We start from the raw sequence: 17,398 nt of genomic DNA, 5'->3' as shown, positions 1-17,398 counted from the left end.
TTTTTTTTTTTTTTTTATACTTCTTTTACGATTTCTATCTCGACAAAAAATTAAAATTAAATCCAACCTATCGATTTCCAACAAGTTAAACCGTAAGCTTCTTTTATTCAACTTTCGATCGCTAATGTCAATAATAGCATCGATTTTTTTCAATGAAATCCACACGAATTACCAACATCGACGTTGATAACACATATACCCTTTATTTCCATCGCATGGTACAAATGTCGCCATCAATCTTCATCGATATATTGAAATTCGATCCCATACGTGCGACGATAGTAAACGTAAAATAAATTATGCGTTCCTCGTGCATACGCATCATTATCGTATATCTTTCTCTTTATTATTTTTTTTTTTTCATTCCTTGATTTTTTTCTTTTTCTTTTTCTTTTTCCTTCGACAGTACCTATTCGCGACCTTAATAGCGACTTTCATCTTATTTTCACCGTCGAATTGGAAAACCTCGCGTATGATAGATTAATCACTTCAACCCGACTTCGATTCAACGTAAGTGGGCATGCGCATTGCATCCGTTGCATGTGCTTTAATGAATGGCGCGTATGAAAGATTCCGACTCGCGAGATAATGTGCAAAAAAAATCGGCCCCTTCACCGTACCCGCGCACCTGAACAATGAGTTTCTCGAAATTAATTAACCGTGAACGTGGAGGATAAGTTCGCGATGATAAATGTTCGAGAGGCTGACCGATATTCGAAACGAATGTTTCGGTAATATTTCTTTCTGTTTTTATTATAATTGAATCGAAGTGTTTGAATCCTCGATTTATATCCCTTTATAAATAGACAAATATTTTTTCGAAAGATGTAAAATTTTTTCATACAATTTCGATACGATTTTTATTAATATTTAATTTGCAATTTTTAATCTCATCAAAATTCTTCATTTATCGAGTTAAAATTACGATCTAGATGGTTTCGCACGCGTTAACAACAGCTTTCACCGTAAACGCAACGAAGGAGTATTGCGTAATCGCCAAGTTGGAAGCACGTTTCAACCTTGACTATTTTTTTACACGCGACTCGGGAACAATTTATAGAACGGTTGTACAATCACACGATATTGGAAACGACGAATTTCCGAGGTTTCGCGACGAAGCTTCGAGAGATCCCGGAATTCGCTTAAAGACGAACGAGCTTGCCATGTGGCGTTGTCGGAGAGCAACGAACCAGGCCATAAACAAATTTATTCGCGCCAGCTTAAAGAGCTAAATTTAAATTATTCGGTCGATGCTTCCGTTCAATTTTATCGATCGGCGGCGACGATTAAAATTTCTCGAGTTTGATACGAGTTATATTTATCTGTCGAAATCGATTTAACGAAATTATTTTGGATAAATATTTTTCCAACGATGTACGGTTACATAGGTTAACAAGTAACCTAAAAAATTCAATGAAAAAAGGAAGAAGAACTTTCACTACTTCCCTTATCGAGATTTTCTTAGATCTGTATGAGAACGGGAACGAAAGTTACTTGCAAAGTTATATCAAAGATCAACAAAGTCTCGATCGATCCTTAATTCGCCAATCATCGTGGGATCCATGAGAAACTATTTACACGTTTCTCTTGAATCAGGAAATGAGATAAATTGCCCTCTTTCACCACTTTGTTTAAATCCACCGAGCAAACAGGATAAACGTTACGTTCATTAAGTTTTTTGTTATTCGGTAACATGTCTTTTTGCGGATCTATATAAAGCGACCGAAACCTCTATTATGTAATATTAATTTCTTCTTAATAAATATTTATGTAGATTCAAATAACATTAAATAAGATCGTAAACATTAAACAATTTTAAATAATCTTACATCTTACATCGAATAATCATAATCATCTGATCGAATCGATTTTATCTATTTCTAACAATTGATTTATTGAAAAATATAAACGATTAAATCTAAAAATCAAAGGCAACAAGGTATAAATATTATTCGAGACATTATTGCTTTAAAATACAACAAGACAAGAATGAAATAAACCTCTTTCTACACAATATGCAGCGAGTAAAAAATTCGAAAACATATACGCTTACACTATACAATGCTATAGTTATGCACACATTCGCGAGGTCCAGTACATATAATGTTTTGTGTTGGGATGCAATTAAGGGGGGAGGAAAGGAGCGAAAGAAGAAGATAGAAAACATGGTAGAAAGATACGGAACTAACACGAGTCGGGTTCCTAACGCCCACCTGATCATACAGCACAGAGTCGAGAATCGTGTTGAACGTGCGTCGGCTGTCGTCTCGTCAAGATAAAGAGTAAAACTTGCTCCATTATCCTTGGCTAAGATTGCACGATTATTAATAGGAAATCGCAACAAAAATATCAGGTATTAATTAAAATCGACTATTTTCATCTTTACGATTACCTCAAAAATAGATTTCGATCGCTTTCTTAAATTATTTCTAGTAGATTCACACCCGATTTACTATTACCAACGTTTATCCTGTACGCTTGTTTAAGTGTGCGTTGTCGACCGCTTCCGTTAACAATAAAGACATATATCCGGCTTGTACGCGGAAACGACGTATTTATAATATTGATTTGTCGCGTTACTTGCAATGTCTAAACGCATAGCTCGCTAGCACTATTTGCTCTTATGTATTATATTTATCAAAAATATATCGAAACAAATTATTTTTATTCACTCACCATATGTTCCACTGCTTTTTCCTCGAGTTCTGCTAGAGTCCAATCTACATGAAAACTCAAAGGCTGTAGGCGTGATTCCATTTCTCGAAGCCACTTCCTCAAACATTTTACTTCGTGTTCAAAATCTGTATAATAATATCTTTTATTTAAAAATTTTCAATTCATGAAATTATAATTTTAGAATTATTTATAATTTTTAGTAAAAACGAATTACCTGCCGAAATATCCTGTTGATCGGATATAAGTCGATCAACAGGTGCCATCATCTGTTCAACCAATTCCCATTTTGCATTTAAATGGTCAACACGCCACGCCACTTCATCTTTCAAAGCAGGGGCATGTGACACTAATTTTGCAGCTTGTTCATTAAATAACTTTCTTCTATACGCCCTACGTCGCAGCTCCTCCATGTGAGCCTTAAATTTTATAAATAATACATGTTAATTAATAGTTACTTAATCTTTCACAAGATAAAAGATTCAGTATAATATTATATATTTAAATAATATGTACCGCACGCAGACTTTTATCTAACAAATTTTCTTCTTTGGAATAAACCAATTCTTGGAGTACCCTCAGCCATGAATATAATTCCGAGAATTGACTACTAACTTCTTTTAAACTCCATGATTGTGTAGATACATCAGTCTCATCCCATGTTAATTCACCATTAGCTTCCTATTAATATTGAATTAAAAATAAATATAATATATATTATATATTATATATTATATGATAAATATTTAAATCAAGTTACATACTTTACAACTATCTATCAAATTAGTGTCCATAATATAATCATAATTAGATCGTATTGCTGCCCAAAACTCATCTTTACAATCCTCACGATTTGTCCATAAACGTTGATTATGAAATTGTTTGGGATCTTTCCTGTAATGTCAACAAATATAATTACAATATAAATAGATATACTATTATTATTTTTATTTACTTTAATTACTAATAATATAGATGAAACATTTACTATAAAAAAGATTATACAAACCTTTTTTTTGTGAGACTGTTGTATGGCCTTTCTATTACTACACCCGCTTGACCATGCTTTTCTAAGCCATGGTTCAGCGGCTGAAGTGAAGATAAGGAGAAACTTATCTTCATGGCTTTGCAGTGATCTGCAAAAAAAAATATATAAAAGTCAGAAAAAGAATTAAAAGATTATTCTATTAATATTTATTGAATAAAAAGTAATATGTATAATATATAATGTAACATTGCTTCATAATAACCTATAAGAATTAATAAATAATTATTATCAAGTATATAATTCTGAAATTATACTTCAATATTTGAAATATTTTATTGTTAAAATCATGCATCTTTAACCTCAAAAAGCAAGAACAAAGTACACAAAACAAGTGTTAAGAGATATAATAACAATATATAATTTATATATAATATATAGATAAGATATAACAGCAAAAATACTAAATACAAGAATATAATTGAATGCTAATAAAAATGAACAGTTGTGATTATATTATATTTAGTTTATTGAAATATTTATTTGTAAATATGAAAATATCTGTATCGAATTATAACTAAATATAAAAAGAAAAAACAAAAGAATCAAGAATATAACCTCTAGAAAACATTTCATATTTTTATCTATTTTAAAACTGTCAAATAATTTTCATATAATTCATTTGACACACAAAAAGTACTACATTTCACGTACAAAAACGTTAAAAAATATTTACGAAAGTAAATTTTATATACCATTCTTTAAATTCCTAAGTTACAAAAAAAATAATTGATTTTAGTGCATTAGACGCAACACGACATAAAATTTTTTTACCTGAATTATTTTGAATACATTAATGTATACATTAATCAAGTACACGTGTAAATACAACATTTGGAAGTGTTAATGTGAACCTACTGTGTACATATATAATTCATATAGGTAGAATGTCTAAGTGTGCACATTTTATCAGAAATATAAAAGTCTCATATACGGTCCGGCTTAAGTTACAAGATAAGCACACTAGAAGTCATTCAAACATTCCCATTGGAATACTCACTCATTCTTATCGTAATTAGTCATGAAATAAAGTTAGCATTCTTTGAAATGGTCTCAGTTTATATGTATTATTCAGTACACGAGAAAAAAACGTGATTGAGGAAACCGGAGAACGTTGCAGCGAGAACTCGAGTTGGAGGGGCTGCACTCAACTGCATACATTCAAGGCACAGCTTCTTGCCTTGCAAGTAGGTATGCAAACAATATATCGATGTGCAAAAGACATCAGTACACCTGACTAAGAGCATTGGTACAAATAGATTTTAAATAAATCTCATTTAACACTTATTATATTTCGTTATTTTCGTTTCTACGTGTCGATATAATATCGTATCGATATTCTAGCCTATGGTTTTTACATTCTTTCCCAAGGGAAATGTTACTGAAAACTTTTAGTAATATTGAATTCACTCACTCATATTATTCGTTGCAACATTGAACAGACAGGCGATCCATTTCAGCGCACTGTTAATTATTTGTAAATAATATTTGCACAATTTTTAATCCAACGAGACCGCCAATTTTTTTTTAACAAAATACCGCCTTACACACCACTGTGCACACCGACATGCACCAACGTGCACTGTCGTACTGCGCATGCGTGTACGCAATAAGTGTTAGAAGCTACGACTCATGGCGGATTCTTAGTAAGATATCTATTCTTGTTATTTGGAATAAAGCGAGATGAACCGATACCTAAGAAACTAAGATGAGATAGAATTAGAAGAGATATTCTTGTATTTGCAATAAGAAATACCAAATAGGTACGATAAATTATTAGACAAAAGTACTGTACGCTACATATATTTGTATATATATTTCTAATACGTATTTTGTGAGAGTGTTGAACTATTCAAGATGTCACGTTTAAAATTATTCGAATAATATTTATAGATAAAAAAGGAATGTAATTAGTTATTAGTTTATGTTAGTTAATTATACAAAACAAAATAAAAGATATTATAACAATTCATTGCTTTTTTCAAATTTTTTTGAAATTTTAATACTATTTAATAAAAAGTTTTTTTTCATTGTAAATGATTTTATCATTCTCTTATAAATTATATATAAAATAAATTGTAAACAGAATTATCATCATTTATATCAATGTGTATTGACAATGCTTAGAAACCACAAATTTCCGTGTTCTTATATTTCAATCGTCGTATAATCTTTACATGAACATATGAATTCGTATTGCAATACACTTCGAACATAAAAAATTGAAACTTTTACAATCCTTTGCTAATTGATTTATACTACTAACTACTAACATACAAAAAGCGATAAAGAATCTTATCGAATACTATTTACTACTATACTGTATCAAAGTATATTAAGTCTTGTGTACTTTAATTAAAAATCGATTTTTAAATTTTGCTAAAAAAATAAAATAGAATCTATCTAATTTTTTTAACTTTTACTTAAATGAACTATTAAATTCTAATTATTCGTAAAAATAATTAAACAATTGAGGAAAATATATAAAGGACAGGTAAGATACATGAAAATAACAATTGCAAATCAATTCGTTTATTTCGAATTGTATGTCATTGAAAAATCTCAATGAGAGACAGTTTAGTATTCTTCAGCTCCCTCTCCCTCACCTTCTGCGGAATCCATACCAACCTCTTCATAATCCTTCTCCAAAGCAGCAAGATCTTCACGTGCTTCGGAGAACTCACCTTCCTCCATACCCTCACCGACGTACCAGTGTACAAATGCTCTCTTAGCGTACATTAAATCGAATTTATGGTCAAGTCTGGCCCAAGCTTCTGCGATAGCAGTAGTATTGGATAACATGCAAACAGCTCGTTGTACTTTAGCAAGATCACCACCTGGTACAACAGTAGGTGGTTGATAATTAATGCCAACTTTGAATCCAGTTGGACACCAGTCGACAAATTGAATGGTGCGCTTAGTTTTGATAGTTGCAATGGCTGCATTAACATCCTTAGGTACAACATCTCCTCTGTACAGCATACAACACGCCATATATTTTCCATGACGAGGATCGCATTTTACCATCTGATTAGCCGGCTCGAAGCAAGCATTCGTGATTTCCGCTACAGAAAGTTGTTCGTGATACGCTTTTTCAGCGGAAATGACTGGCGCATAGGTAACCAATGGGAAGTGAATTCTTGGATAAGGTACTAAATTAGTTTGGAATTCCGTCAGATCAACGTTAAGGGCGCCATCGAAACGAAGTGAGGCAGTGATCGAAGAAACGATTTGACCAATCAGTCGGTTCAAGTTTGTATACGTCGGTCTTTCGATGTCCAAGTTACGGCGACAGATATCATAAATAGCCTCATTGTCGACCATAAATGCACAATCGGAATGTTCTAAAGTAGTATGGGTGGTGAGAATTGAGTTATAAGGTTCGACCACAGCAGTGGAAACTTGTGGTGCTGGATAAATTGCGAATTCCAATTTCGACTTCTTTCCATAATCCACAGACAGACGTTCCATCAACAGAGATGTGAAACCAGAGCCAGTGCCACCTCCAAAGGAATGGAAGATGAGGAAACCTTGGAGTCCAGTACATTGATCTGCAAGTTTACGAATACGATCCAAGACAAGATCAACAATTTCCTTGCCAATTGTGTAATGACCACGGGCATAATTGTTTGCTGCATCCTCTTTGCCTGTGATCAGTTGTTCTGGATGGAAGAGTTGACGATAGGTGCCTGTGCGAACCTCGTCTGCAAAATTAAAAATAAAATAATTATTCAATTTAATATTTAATTTATTGTTTATAATATATAAATCACGAATAAAGAATAATTACATACCGACTACTGTAGGCTCTAAGTCGATAAAAACCGCTCTGGGAACGTGTTTTCCGGCACCTGTTTCACTGAAGAAAGTATTGAAACTATCATCTCCTCCTCCAATGGTTTTGTCTGATGGCATCTGACCATCAGGTTGGATGCCATGTTCCAGACAATATAATTCCCAACAGGCATTACCAATTTGGACTCCAGCCTGGCCAACGTGGATTGAGATACATTCACGCTAAAAAAATATAAATAAAAAATTAAATAATAAACTAGCAGTTAATATTTCCTTTTATCGATAAAAAATTAAAAAAAAATTTTTTTAATAAACTTTTTTATTAGAAATATTTTATTTTTAATATTATATTTATTTTATATCATAAAATATATTGCATTTAATTTCAATAACACATTTAAAATAATTTTATATAGAAAATATTTGACAGCCATCATTCGCGAAGTATCGATCGCGTAGCCTAAAACGACGCGTACTTTCCCTGCCAATCAATAGACGCAAAACAATGAAATTGCGTTAAAGCGATTCATTTCTTAAACCAATTTTATGAAAAACATATTATTTAATCAATTTTATTAAGAATATTACCCAAGATAAACGATTTAACTATTTTAATGGTATTTAGTTGCTAAATATGAGTCATAACGGAAAGGGCGGAGCCGGCCGGTGCAACCAAACGATTCAGAAATAACACTTCTGATTATACCTTATAAATTTATTTTCTCAATAATATTTACTCACCATTTTGAAGTCTAGGGATGTGGTTTATGCTGTAGAAAGTGAGTAGTCGATAGTTAAAGCAAGTAATGGAACTTCTGCTATCAACCACACACAACGCACAGTCGAACACCAAACGATTAATGCGCGAGAGACGCTTGCAACCGGATCTTATACCCCTGACTATCGACTCTTTTGGCGCACTATCATTGGTTGCTGATGACCTCATCCCGAACTCCCATTGGTCGACAAGAGACCGCAGAACGCCACGGCGTCTTCACGCATGTTTCCTACACACGAAATATAGTATCCTTCTGTCATGCGACATTTATTTTATTGATTTTACGAATTTCGATGGGCGCAGCAAGAAAATTGATATATAATAACTCTTGTTCATTGACTTTATGATAATTGATTCCCAATAAAATATGTGTATTATAACAAGTATGGAAATATAACTGTTTCTAATTTATTCAAGCGTGAATTGAATTATCGTTCAACGGAATAAAGTTCAAAAGGATTTTATTATTTTTGAATATTTTAAAGAATTGTTTTATGTTAATAGTTTTATGTTACAATTCGTTTTTAAAAATAATAGGATTTATGAATGAAATTCATTTTTAAAATGATATTTTTAAGAAGACGTCTTTTTCAATTATTATACATGTATGTATGTACGTAAAATGATAATGTAATTAGAATATATTACTGTTAGTTTCGTTTATTGTTAGTTTCATTAAAAATAAATATCAGAATTTTAGATTAAAATATATTAAATGTTATATTACGATTACAATTATAATTATTATAATCATAATCATACATATATATAATTTTTCAGAAATTTATATTCATAATTTTATGAATTCTAATTACCAAACAATGCATTTTACAAGGATTTTTCATAATATTGCTTTTTTTTTCAGAAATAATTGCATTTAAATAATCTCATCAATATCTATTGTCTGAAAAATTATATTGGAAATATAATTTTTATTACACGTTGCAAACATAACACAGTTACAAATTAAGTTTCTTCCATCATAATATTTCACGAAGAGATTGTCATTAAAATTTCACATTGCATATGAGAAGATGTACAAGAGAAAGTTCAGTGTAAGTAGTACTTATTCCACTCTTTTAACACAAAAACTGTAAATTATTTTTCTTTTATATACATCATTAAAAAAATTTTGAAATATATGAAAAATAAAATGAATATAACATTTATATAGAGTTATAATAATTGATTTTGCTTTTACTTGCAATGTTTAAAAACATTTCCCGACGGAGAAATGCAAAACAACGGTATATTTATTCTTAGTTGCAAAACTACAACGGGATATGGGCGTTGAACTTGTCCATTGGTTAAGAATAGACATTGCGTCGCAGAATTTCTATTCGGGACTTACCTGTAAGTCTAGATCTTAGAATTGTGAAATTATAAGCAAACGAGAAGATCTTGTTTCTTGTTGAAAAATATCTATTAACATTCTATAAAATCCAATCATCAATTATATTTATTTCATAATAAAATTGTTAAAAGATTAAAAATGAAAATTATCTTTTTTTAATCATATAACAATATTGATTATCTTTAAATATCTAAGATCCAATTTCGTTATCAATTATTTAAAACTTAAATTTAAGTTTTTTTTTTTTTACTTAAATTTTTTTTTTTTTTTATAGGAAGAGAAAAATATTGATTTTCAATATAATTACGTAAATGGCCATTTTCCATGAGAAGAAATCAATATCATCATAAGAATCAATCAACATTGCCAAAAATTCTCAGAACAATGGTAAAGGTTCGTTAATACGATATTATGTATTGATCGTGAGTACATAACTGTTTTTTTCATCTTCTGAATTATATGAACACGCTCTGTTGGTTCCTTTATATGCAGAAGCGCTAAGGAAAGATGAGAGCCCTGGTGAGAGAACGCCTATGCCACTCGACCGTTCACTTTTTCTAAAATTGGTCACAGACAGCCGGATCTTGCCTAAGGAAAGCAGTAAATCGCGACGATCCTCTCTTCTGGAAGAGATCTGCAGGGTGGGGCACAGTACATTGCCAGAGAAAATAAATAACTCATCCGTATGATGTGCACGCAAAAACAATTCGTTATCCTCGAGAGAATTCAAAAATTATTTGATCATTATTATTTTATCTGGAGAAAAATAATTATTTTTGAATCAGTGTGGTCAAATTAATTTTTTTAGGTTATAGTACTTGGACAGTCTACAAACACGTAATAATTATGTTCAATAAAATGCAAAGTTCATTCATATTTATTGAATAAGTTAGAAAGTTGTTAGACAAGTTTTATTATTTCTCAATAAAACTTTATTCCAATGTTCAAGAGAGAATTTGGAAAGAGTGTTAACTTATTCGATAAATATCGATAAATTATTATTAATTTTTTCCTGCTATTATTTTATGACATGATTCAGGTTTACAGTAACTAATAAATATTATTCTTAGTTGCGATCATGAAAACTGATCTTCAATATTAACATAATCGATACCGATAATACTGGGTACCGGACGATGATGTAACAGATCGACCACGCATTTATTGTCCTTGCATTTGTAGCAATCCTGTTCTCCAAATATAGTTAGCCAATGTTCCAACGTTTATTATATTTGTACTTCATCTCTATTCACATACATAATTGATTGAATAATAATTGAATAAAATTGAAAAAGGAGATAAAATTTTCATTTCAACAATATTGCATTATTCAATTATTAAAAAACCTTGAAGTACTTACCTAAGATAATTTACATTCAATATTAATAATCAAAATTATTATATTTACCAATAATTGATTCTGAACTCGTGACATTTAATAATATTTAATAATTTTTTTTCTATTTTCTGCTTCTCATTAGAATATATAATATATATCAATGATATCAATGATGATGATGATGATAATATAAATGATGACATCAAGAATGGATATCTACAAGGACAAAGGAAACTAATTTAGGCTAAGGATTATTTTTTAATAGAATAAACACTTATATTAGTTGTATATACTTGCTTAGTAATATATAGAGTGCCTATAACGTATATTTCTGAGAACAAATAAATCACATATAATTTACAAAAAGGAACTTGACGCGGCGCTTAATATTGCTCTTATCGTCGGATAATGACAAGGTATTTATTATCTATAGGCATACGAATTTTTCATTCACTTTTTTCTTTCCGAAGAATCAACATTATGAACGTGTACATCTGTGAAAGAAACTTCAAGTTTATCGTATTTCTTTTTAATTAATTCCAATTAACATAGGCCTTATTCATTGTTATCGGACAATAGAAAAAGAACATGAAGATAAGAATATATTATTATATCATCTTTCTTTTTAATTCTCCATGCACCATCGAGAAAATTATACACCGGGCAGTGAAATACGTAGAAAAATTGGCAAAAATTTTGAAAATTTAATAATAATATTGTTCCTTATTCTCGAACAATATTTTTAGCCATTAAAGATTAATCTTTCACATGTCATTTTTTTCCTTAAACAGTGTACAAAGAATAACGTTTCATGCCAGAAACACGAGTATTTCGATGAATTCGATAGGATACGTCTTCGATCTTAAATTTAATCTCTTTCTCATCGTTTATCTGCAAGTTTAATACGAAGTGACCAAAATATCGCAACTCCAGAGTATTATTATCTACGATAAATTTATTAAAGATTTCTATTTGCTCTAGCTGAACTTTCACGGTGTACCAATAATTTGTATCGAATACTATTGTCTAGTTTATGTCAATTCAACGTATGCCTAACAATACGTCAATTTGGAATTATTTCATTCCTCAACAAATTCATAAACACCTAATTATTCGAGATATTTTTAAATATTTATTGTTCTGAGACGCACAGACGAAAGTACAGAGCCTGAGAACCATCAAAAATCCATGAATTCACACGATAGCGAGACATTTCATTTTTTTTTTTCTTTTTTTTTTCGTCGTCGATCCTATGACTACGATATAAAACGGCACGACGTCTACATCTAAAAACTTTTATCTATGTACAATAAACGCTTGGCGGGATCCTCGTGAAAAGAAACGTCGATCGAAATCGGTCGTCGTAATTCGAGGTTCGCCGTAAGACTTCTATCGCTGATTTTTTTCAGGATCGATCAGCGCTATAACTAAAATTTACATCTAGATTATTTCAAGTTATTTGCATTTGAGTTGTCGTTTGGAAGGTTTCCATCAAATAGGTTCGAGCGAAAAATTTCTCGTCATTTTTTTTCTTTCTCCATTCAACTTTAAAACACGACTCTCGTTCTACATTCCTGTATGGCGATATTAAAACTATTCGTCCACATATACGATTTGAAAGAAACGTTTCGAAAAATATAAATGTCCATAAAAAAAAAAAAAAAAGAAAAGAAAAGAAAAGAAAAAGAAGAGAAGAAAATAGAAGATTGGAAAGAATTAGATTATCGAGAAAAAAGTGATCGAATCATTTGTTACAGGGCAGTGTTTGAAAGAATAATGTCGATCGAGTATGGAATTATTTCTATTCCTTTTTTCGACTTCTTTATTGCCTTCTTATCGCATCGATATCGATTACTTGGAATAATTCCGTAACACCGATGAGATGATGTTCGATCAAATATTAGAAAATCACTTTTGTCAACACAAAAGATGTGTTGGTTCGCCATTATTCCTCTTTAAACCATCGTCGTTTCTCACTGGATTCGAAATTCATAATAGTTAACAATATAATGCGCTCTCTACCTAAACATACAATGGCACGATTGGCCTGAACCTAGGCCGAATTTCAGGATCGTAAATCGCTAATCCAAATGGTTAAGCCGTTATCTAACGTCATCGCTGACGGAATAAATTATCCTTGACACGAGAGACACTCGGATTAACACCCGTTTTAATCGTTGAATATAAATCTTCCAAGTCCAATGGATCGATATTTCAATTATTCGATTCATTTCACCTTGTGTTTCGAATTCGTGAATAGAACCAAGATTCGCGGCCTCGACGATCGAGCAAGATTCACATTTTTGCTATATGTCCTGGATTCCATTGAAATGTTTTTTCTACGAGTAAATCCAGAGATTTACTCGTCACCTTGATCGTTATTCCGCAACAGTGAACCAATGTGGAATCCGTAGCCTACTCGATTGGCGAGGCCTGTCACGGATCAGAGAGTCTCCTCGTCCGCGTCTTCGTCCTCCGAACCTCCGTAATTCTCGCCGCTATCCTGACGGTCAACAGCGACGAACAACGCCATGAACCCTTTATTCGATATCGTGTCGTCCGTTCTGAACCTTACCAGCAACGCCTCGTTTATCGAAATAAAATCGGTGGTATTCTGGAAAAAGGTAAGCGTAAGAACACGAACACAATATAATTATACCTCGTGTCGCTAAACTTACGCTATTTCCACAGAATCGTCCATAGAGGAGGCCGGACGTGTCCAGGCCGGAATAGACCTCGACGAAGTCGTAATTGCAATCGCTCTCCGATTCCAGTTGGAACGTGACAAACGTCAGATGCACGTTTTTACCCGGTGGCGCCTCGATTGCCCAGTCGCAATCGGTCCTGTGGTCGTAATTATGGACACCGTACCTCGCATGGGAGTACAAATGCCTCACTTCGTTCGTTGCAACCAGGTGGCCACCGCAAGCTGTGTGCGAGAAGATCGAGCGAGTGAAATTGTGCAAAATATCGATGTAAGAGTCAAAGACTCTTTTCGTATCGATATAGAATTATTTGTAAATGAAAACAAAATAATCAAATCGTATAATAATATTTTCTGCGATTCTGATGGTCGAGTAAGATTTTACGAAAAATCGTGCACATAGCACGAAAGAGTTCTAGAAATTATGGTGTAAATATTGGAAAATTTCGACGACGAATTTATGTGTTAGATTACTTCAATTTAAATCAATAAAATAGCTGTTTTACCCGTGCTATGAGTTGCAAAGAAACCTTTCCTCTGGACGGAAGCATCGCTCTTAAATACCATGTACATTTGATTTCCAGTTGCCAAGATTGGATGGGGCTCTTTGGTACCGCAGAATTTGCCGAGAACGTGACTATCCGGCGAATCGCCATCGTAAATCGCTATGTGGTCGTAATTGCATTCTTGGTGGGATTCCATCTCGAAAACTTTGAAAACCTGAAAGAATTTTAACGCGTTGAATCGTGTTTGTGAATCGAAATAATACAAATATTTATAAATATCCATTCTTGGACACTAACTAATTTAATACGATGACCCGGCTTGGTAACAAAATGCCACACGCAATCTTTTAACCCAGGATAATAATCTGGATAGTTTGGTGACGTTATAGTACCCATAGGTGCGGCAATTTCGTACTTGCAACCGCCTTCCTTGCAGTCGTGTCCATTTTCGTGAAGCGTAAATCCGTTGTGACACGAACATTGATAAGAGCCTATTGTGTTTCTGCACTCGTGCTGACAACCGCCATTGTTGGTCGCACACTCGTCCATGTCGGTGAAGAAAACTGCGGCAAAACCAGTTTTCTGGATACTGCAATTACACACGGAATGAAATGTATGAGAAGGTCGTCTCGCAAAAAGGTATTCTGAAAAAAAGATATTTTAAAAAAATTTCTTAAACGTTTATTTGTCACGTTACCTGTTATCAGACGTGAAGGTTACCCTCATGGAGTTGCCCTCCGAGGTAATAAGCGATGGTAACCTCGAGCCGCAGAAAACTCCGTGTTTTCTCAAAATATCGTCTCCAAGTTTGCTGCTCACTTCCACGGAGTCGTATTCGCATTCTTGTTGACGAGCATTGGTACCCTCGAGATCGAAATGGGTGAAATTGAGCGTGATACGGTATTGAGGCGGAGCTATGATCTCCCAGACACAATCCTTGTTTCCTGGATAAGTTACCGGAAACGAGGGACTCGTGATAGTTCCGTTGCTGTCCTCGAACACTCCGCCACAGGCGTCTGATAAACGTAACGCACGACGTGTTAATCGACAGAGATACATTGAAATTCCTAATCTATCGTCGGTGAAATATTTCTAAAATAAACTAGAACAATTGGAAAGAGGAATTGTTGTAGCATTCTGGGTAAATTACCTTCGCAATGTTTCCCATCGGAATGTAATTCGTAGCCAGGTTTACAGGAACATTCGAATCCGCCCAAAGTGTTGATGCAATTGTGTTCACAACCGTGATCGATCAACACGCACTCGTCGAATTCTAAAAAGAAAAAAAAGAAATTAAAGCTTCAACTTTTGATCAAACTTTGAATCAACTATTCTTGTTAAAAGATAATTAAAATTCTCTAATTTATATAATTTTTATTCCTTCCAATTTATCTAAGAAAAGAAATTCTCTTTATCTCTTACTCTTTTCGATTCGCATCGCGACAAATCTCTTTCCGCTAAAATTCCACTTTGCTATCTCGACAAAATTTCAGCAAGGATTATTATTATACGAGGATGACGTAGAAGGACGAGACGAAATCCAATCGAGAGGCATCGAAGCTCGATCGAACGTGAAACTGGATCTCACCTTTCATGAACGTGGCCGAGAATCCAGCCTTTTGCACAGACCCATCGCTAACAAACTTCACCAGAAGTTTGTTGCCCGTGGACTTGATGTCCGGAGGTATCTTGTAACCGCAGTAAACCCCGATCAATGGAGAATCCGCGTTATGACCGTCCCGCACCTCCACGTAGTCGTACACGCAATTGTCGTGATTCTCGATCTCGAACGATTGAAACTTCAACGCCACTTGGAAGTTTTGGGGTACCGACAATTTCCAGACGCACTCCTTGCTCGATTGATAACCGTCCGGGTAGTTGGGCGATTCCAAATGGCCGGTGTCCTCCAGCTCGATCTCGCCGCCGCAAACAGCCTCGTAGGACGCCGTGAAACCACGATGACCCGACTGATAGTTGGACGTCACGTATGTAACCAGCATTCGACTTCCGGTCGAGACGACAGGCTCGTGGATTTTACCGCTTCCGCAGTATCGACCTTCAAATCAAATTATGAAAGATAAGTTTAAACTGGCTTTAATCGAGCTCTCTCTTTTATCTCTTTATGAGAGTAATCGTACAGGATAATTCGAATCTTCTCGCAATAAATATCCAGCTTAAAACATCGTATCAAGTAAAATACGATATTCACATTGATCGTGCGCGAAACGGATAAAGGATTAAACCGATCTTACGACATGCATCGACAAACTAAATCCTTCTATAAATTTTTCTCTCGACCGAAAGCGATTATTATTCCTTTAAAAAACTCATTTTCCGATCGTTAATTGCGAAAGAGAAAAAACGTAAAGGTGAATATATTCCCAAACAGTATTTCGCGTGGAAATAAAGTATTTTCTTCGTCGCAATATTGAATGCAATATTCGTGATATACACACGATACGTGTTTCCAGCCTTCTTGTCACGATTTTTACTTACCCAACACGTTACTTTTGTACCAATATCCGTCTCTAATCTCGAGATAGTCGCTGCGACAAAAATTGCTTTTAAATATATCCAGTGACGTAATGTTGAGGACTATACGTTCGCCATGAGTGGCCGTGATCCTCCATTCGCATCTCTCGCCCTCGGATGGTGGCGAGCTGTTCGGATGAGTCGGGGATCCGAAACTTCCGCTGTTTTCTTGAAACGTTCTGCCGCACTCTGTGGAAAAATCGAATCTATGTTATACAAATCGGCCAAACTTTTTTTTTCTAATTTTCAAATAAATCCAAGGAGAAAGAAGCGAGTTACGTAAAGCTTATCGAAACGAAGCTTACTGTAACATTTGTAAAGAAGATTCGTTTGAGCGATGTCCCCTTCGCTGAGTCGAAGTCTCTGCCCAATCTCGGGACGCTTTTTCCCGTGAACTTCCATCGGTAAGATCGTATCTAAATACGTTCCCCTTGAAAACGTGTTTTTCGCGTAGTGCATGATGGAGTCGTAATCGTAGGGCAAACCTAAAGAATTCACCTCGTCCTCGGTCAGTTTGTTGAAGTTGTACTCCTGACCTGTAGAATTAAAATTCGATCGAAATTACGTCCAAATGGAAATGACGAATAAGAGAGCACCTCGATCAATGCAAACATTCGATCATTCGAATCGCGATTCAAATTAACCTCGAGCCGACAGACATTCCACGCTTAC

General features: G+C 33.8%; 2 protein-coding genes and 1 long non-coding RNA gene across 6 annotated transcripts in view; 1 reads left to right on the top strand and 2 right to left on the bottom strand.

The window, feature by feature from the left end:
* Positions 1-6,234: 6,234 nt before the first annotated feature.
* Positions 6,235-8,514, bottom strand: LOC102680608 (tubulin alpha-1 chain). The gene is made up of 3 exons (XM_006611952.1): positions 8,255-8,514; positions 7,513-7,735; positions 6,235-7,422 (listed from the first exon to the last, which is right to left on the bottom strand). The coding sequence occupies exons 1-3, from the start codon at positions 8,255-8,257 to the stop codon at positions 6,296-6,298; spliced, it is 1,353 nt and encodes a 450-aa protein (XP_006612015.1). The 5' UTR covers positions 8,258-8,514; the 3' UTR covers positions 6,235-6,295.
* Positions 8,515-8,556: 42 nt separating this feature from the next.
* On the top strand, positions 8,557-12,643 carry LOC116185094. Of its 3 annotated transcripts, none has more exons than XR_004149869.1 (5): positions 8,557-8,674; positions 9,157-9,346; positions 9,555-9,644; positions 9,920-10,038; positions 10,138-10,327. It is a non-coding gene; the product is annotated as an uncharacterized LOC116185094 (long non-coding RNA). The 3 variants fall into 3 exon arrangements; XR_004149867.1 differs by having other exon boundaries at positions 9,466-9,644; XR_004149868.1 differs by lacking the exons at positions 8,557-8,674; positions 9,157-9,346 and adding an exon at positions 11,127-12,643 and having other exon boundaries at positions 9,437-9,644; positions 10,138-10,328.
* Positions 12,644-12,801: 158 nt separating this feature from the next.
* Positions 12,802-17,398, bottom strand: part of LOC102680377 (tolloid-like protein 2) — a 52,457-nt gene continuing 47,860 nt past the window's right edge. For both annotated transcript variants that reach the window (XM_006611951.2, XM_006611950.2), the window contains exons 7-15: positions 17,032-17,262; positions 16,691-16,915; positions 15,783-16,250; positions 15,345-15,467; positions 14,892-15,210; positions 14,492-14,783; positions 14,195-14,408; positions 13,663-13,913; positions 12,802-13,598 (exon numbers count right to left, since the gene is read on the bottom strand). In XM_006611951.2, coding sequence (XP_006612014.1) covers positions 13,428-13,598; positions 13,663-13,913; positions 14,195-14,408; positions 14,492-14,783; positions 14,892-15,210; positions 15,345-15,467; positions 15,783-16,250; positions 16,691-16,915; positions 17,032-17,262 — 2,294 coding nt within the window. In that variant the 3' untranslated portion in view covers positions 12,802-13,427. The remainder of the gene's footprint in view (positions 13,599-13,662; positions 13,914-14,194; positions 14,409-14,491; positions 14,784-14,891; positions 15,211-15,344; positions 15,468-15,782; positions 16,251-16,690; positions 16,916-17,031; positions 17,263-17,398) is intronic.

Source organism: Apis dorsata, unplaced genomic scaffold, assembly GCF_000469605.1.
Source record: "Apis dorsata unplaced genomic scaffold, Apis dorsata 1.3 scaffold_97, whole genome shotgun sequence".
Lineage (NCBI taxonomy): Eukaryota > Metazoa > Arthropoda > Insecta > Hymenoptera > Apidae > Apis > Apis dorsata.
This window is presented reverse-complemented; position numbering and strand designations above follow the sequence as displayed.

Coding starts and splice junctions, on each gene's coding strand:
- LOC102680608 (XM_006611952.1), bottom strand. Junction 7,423..7,512: donor CTTAGAGCCTACAGTAGTCG/GTATGTAATTAT, acceptor TTAATTTTGCAG/ACGAGGTTCGCACAGGCACC.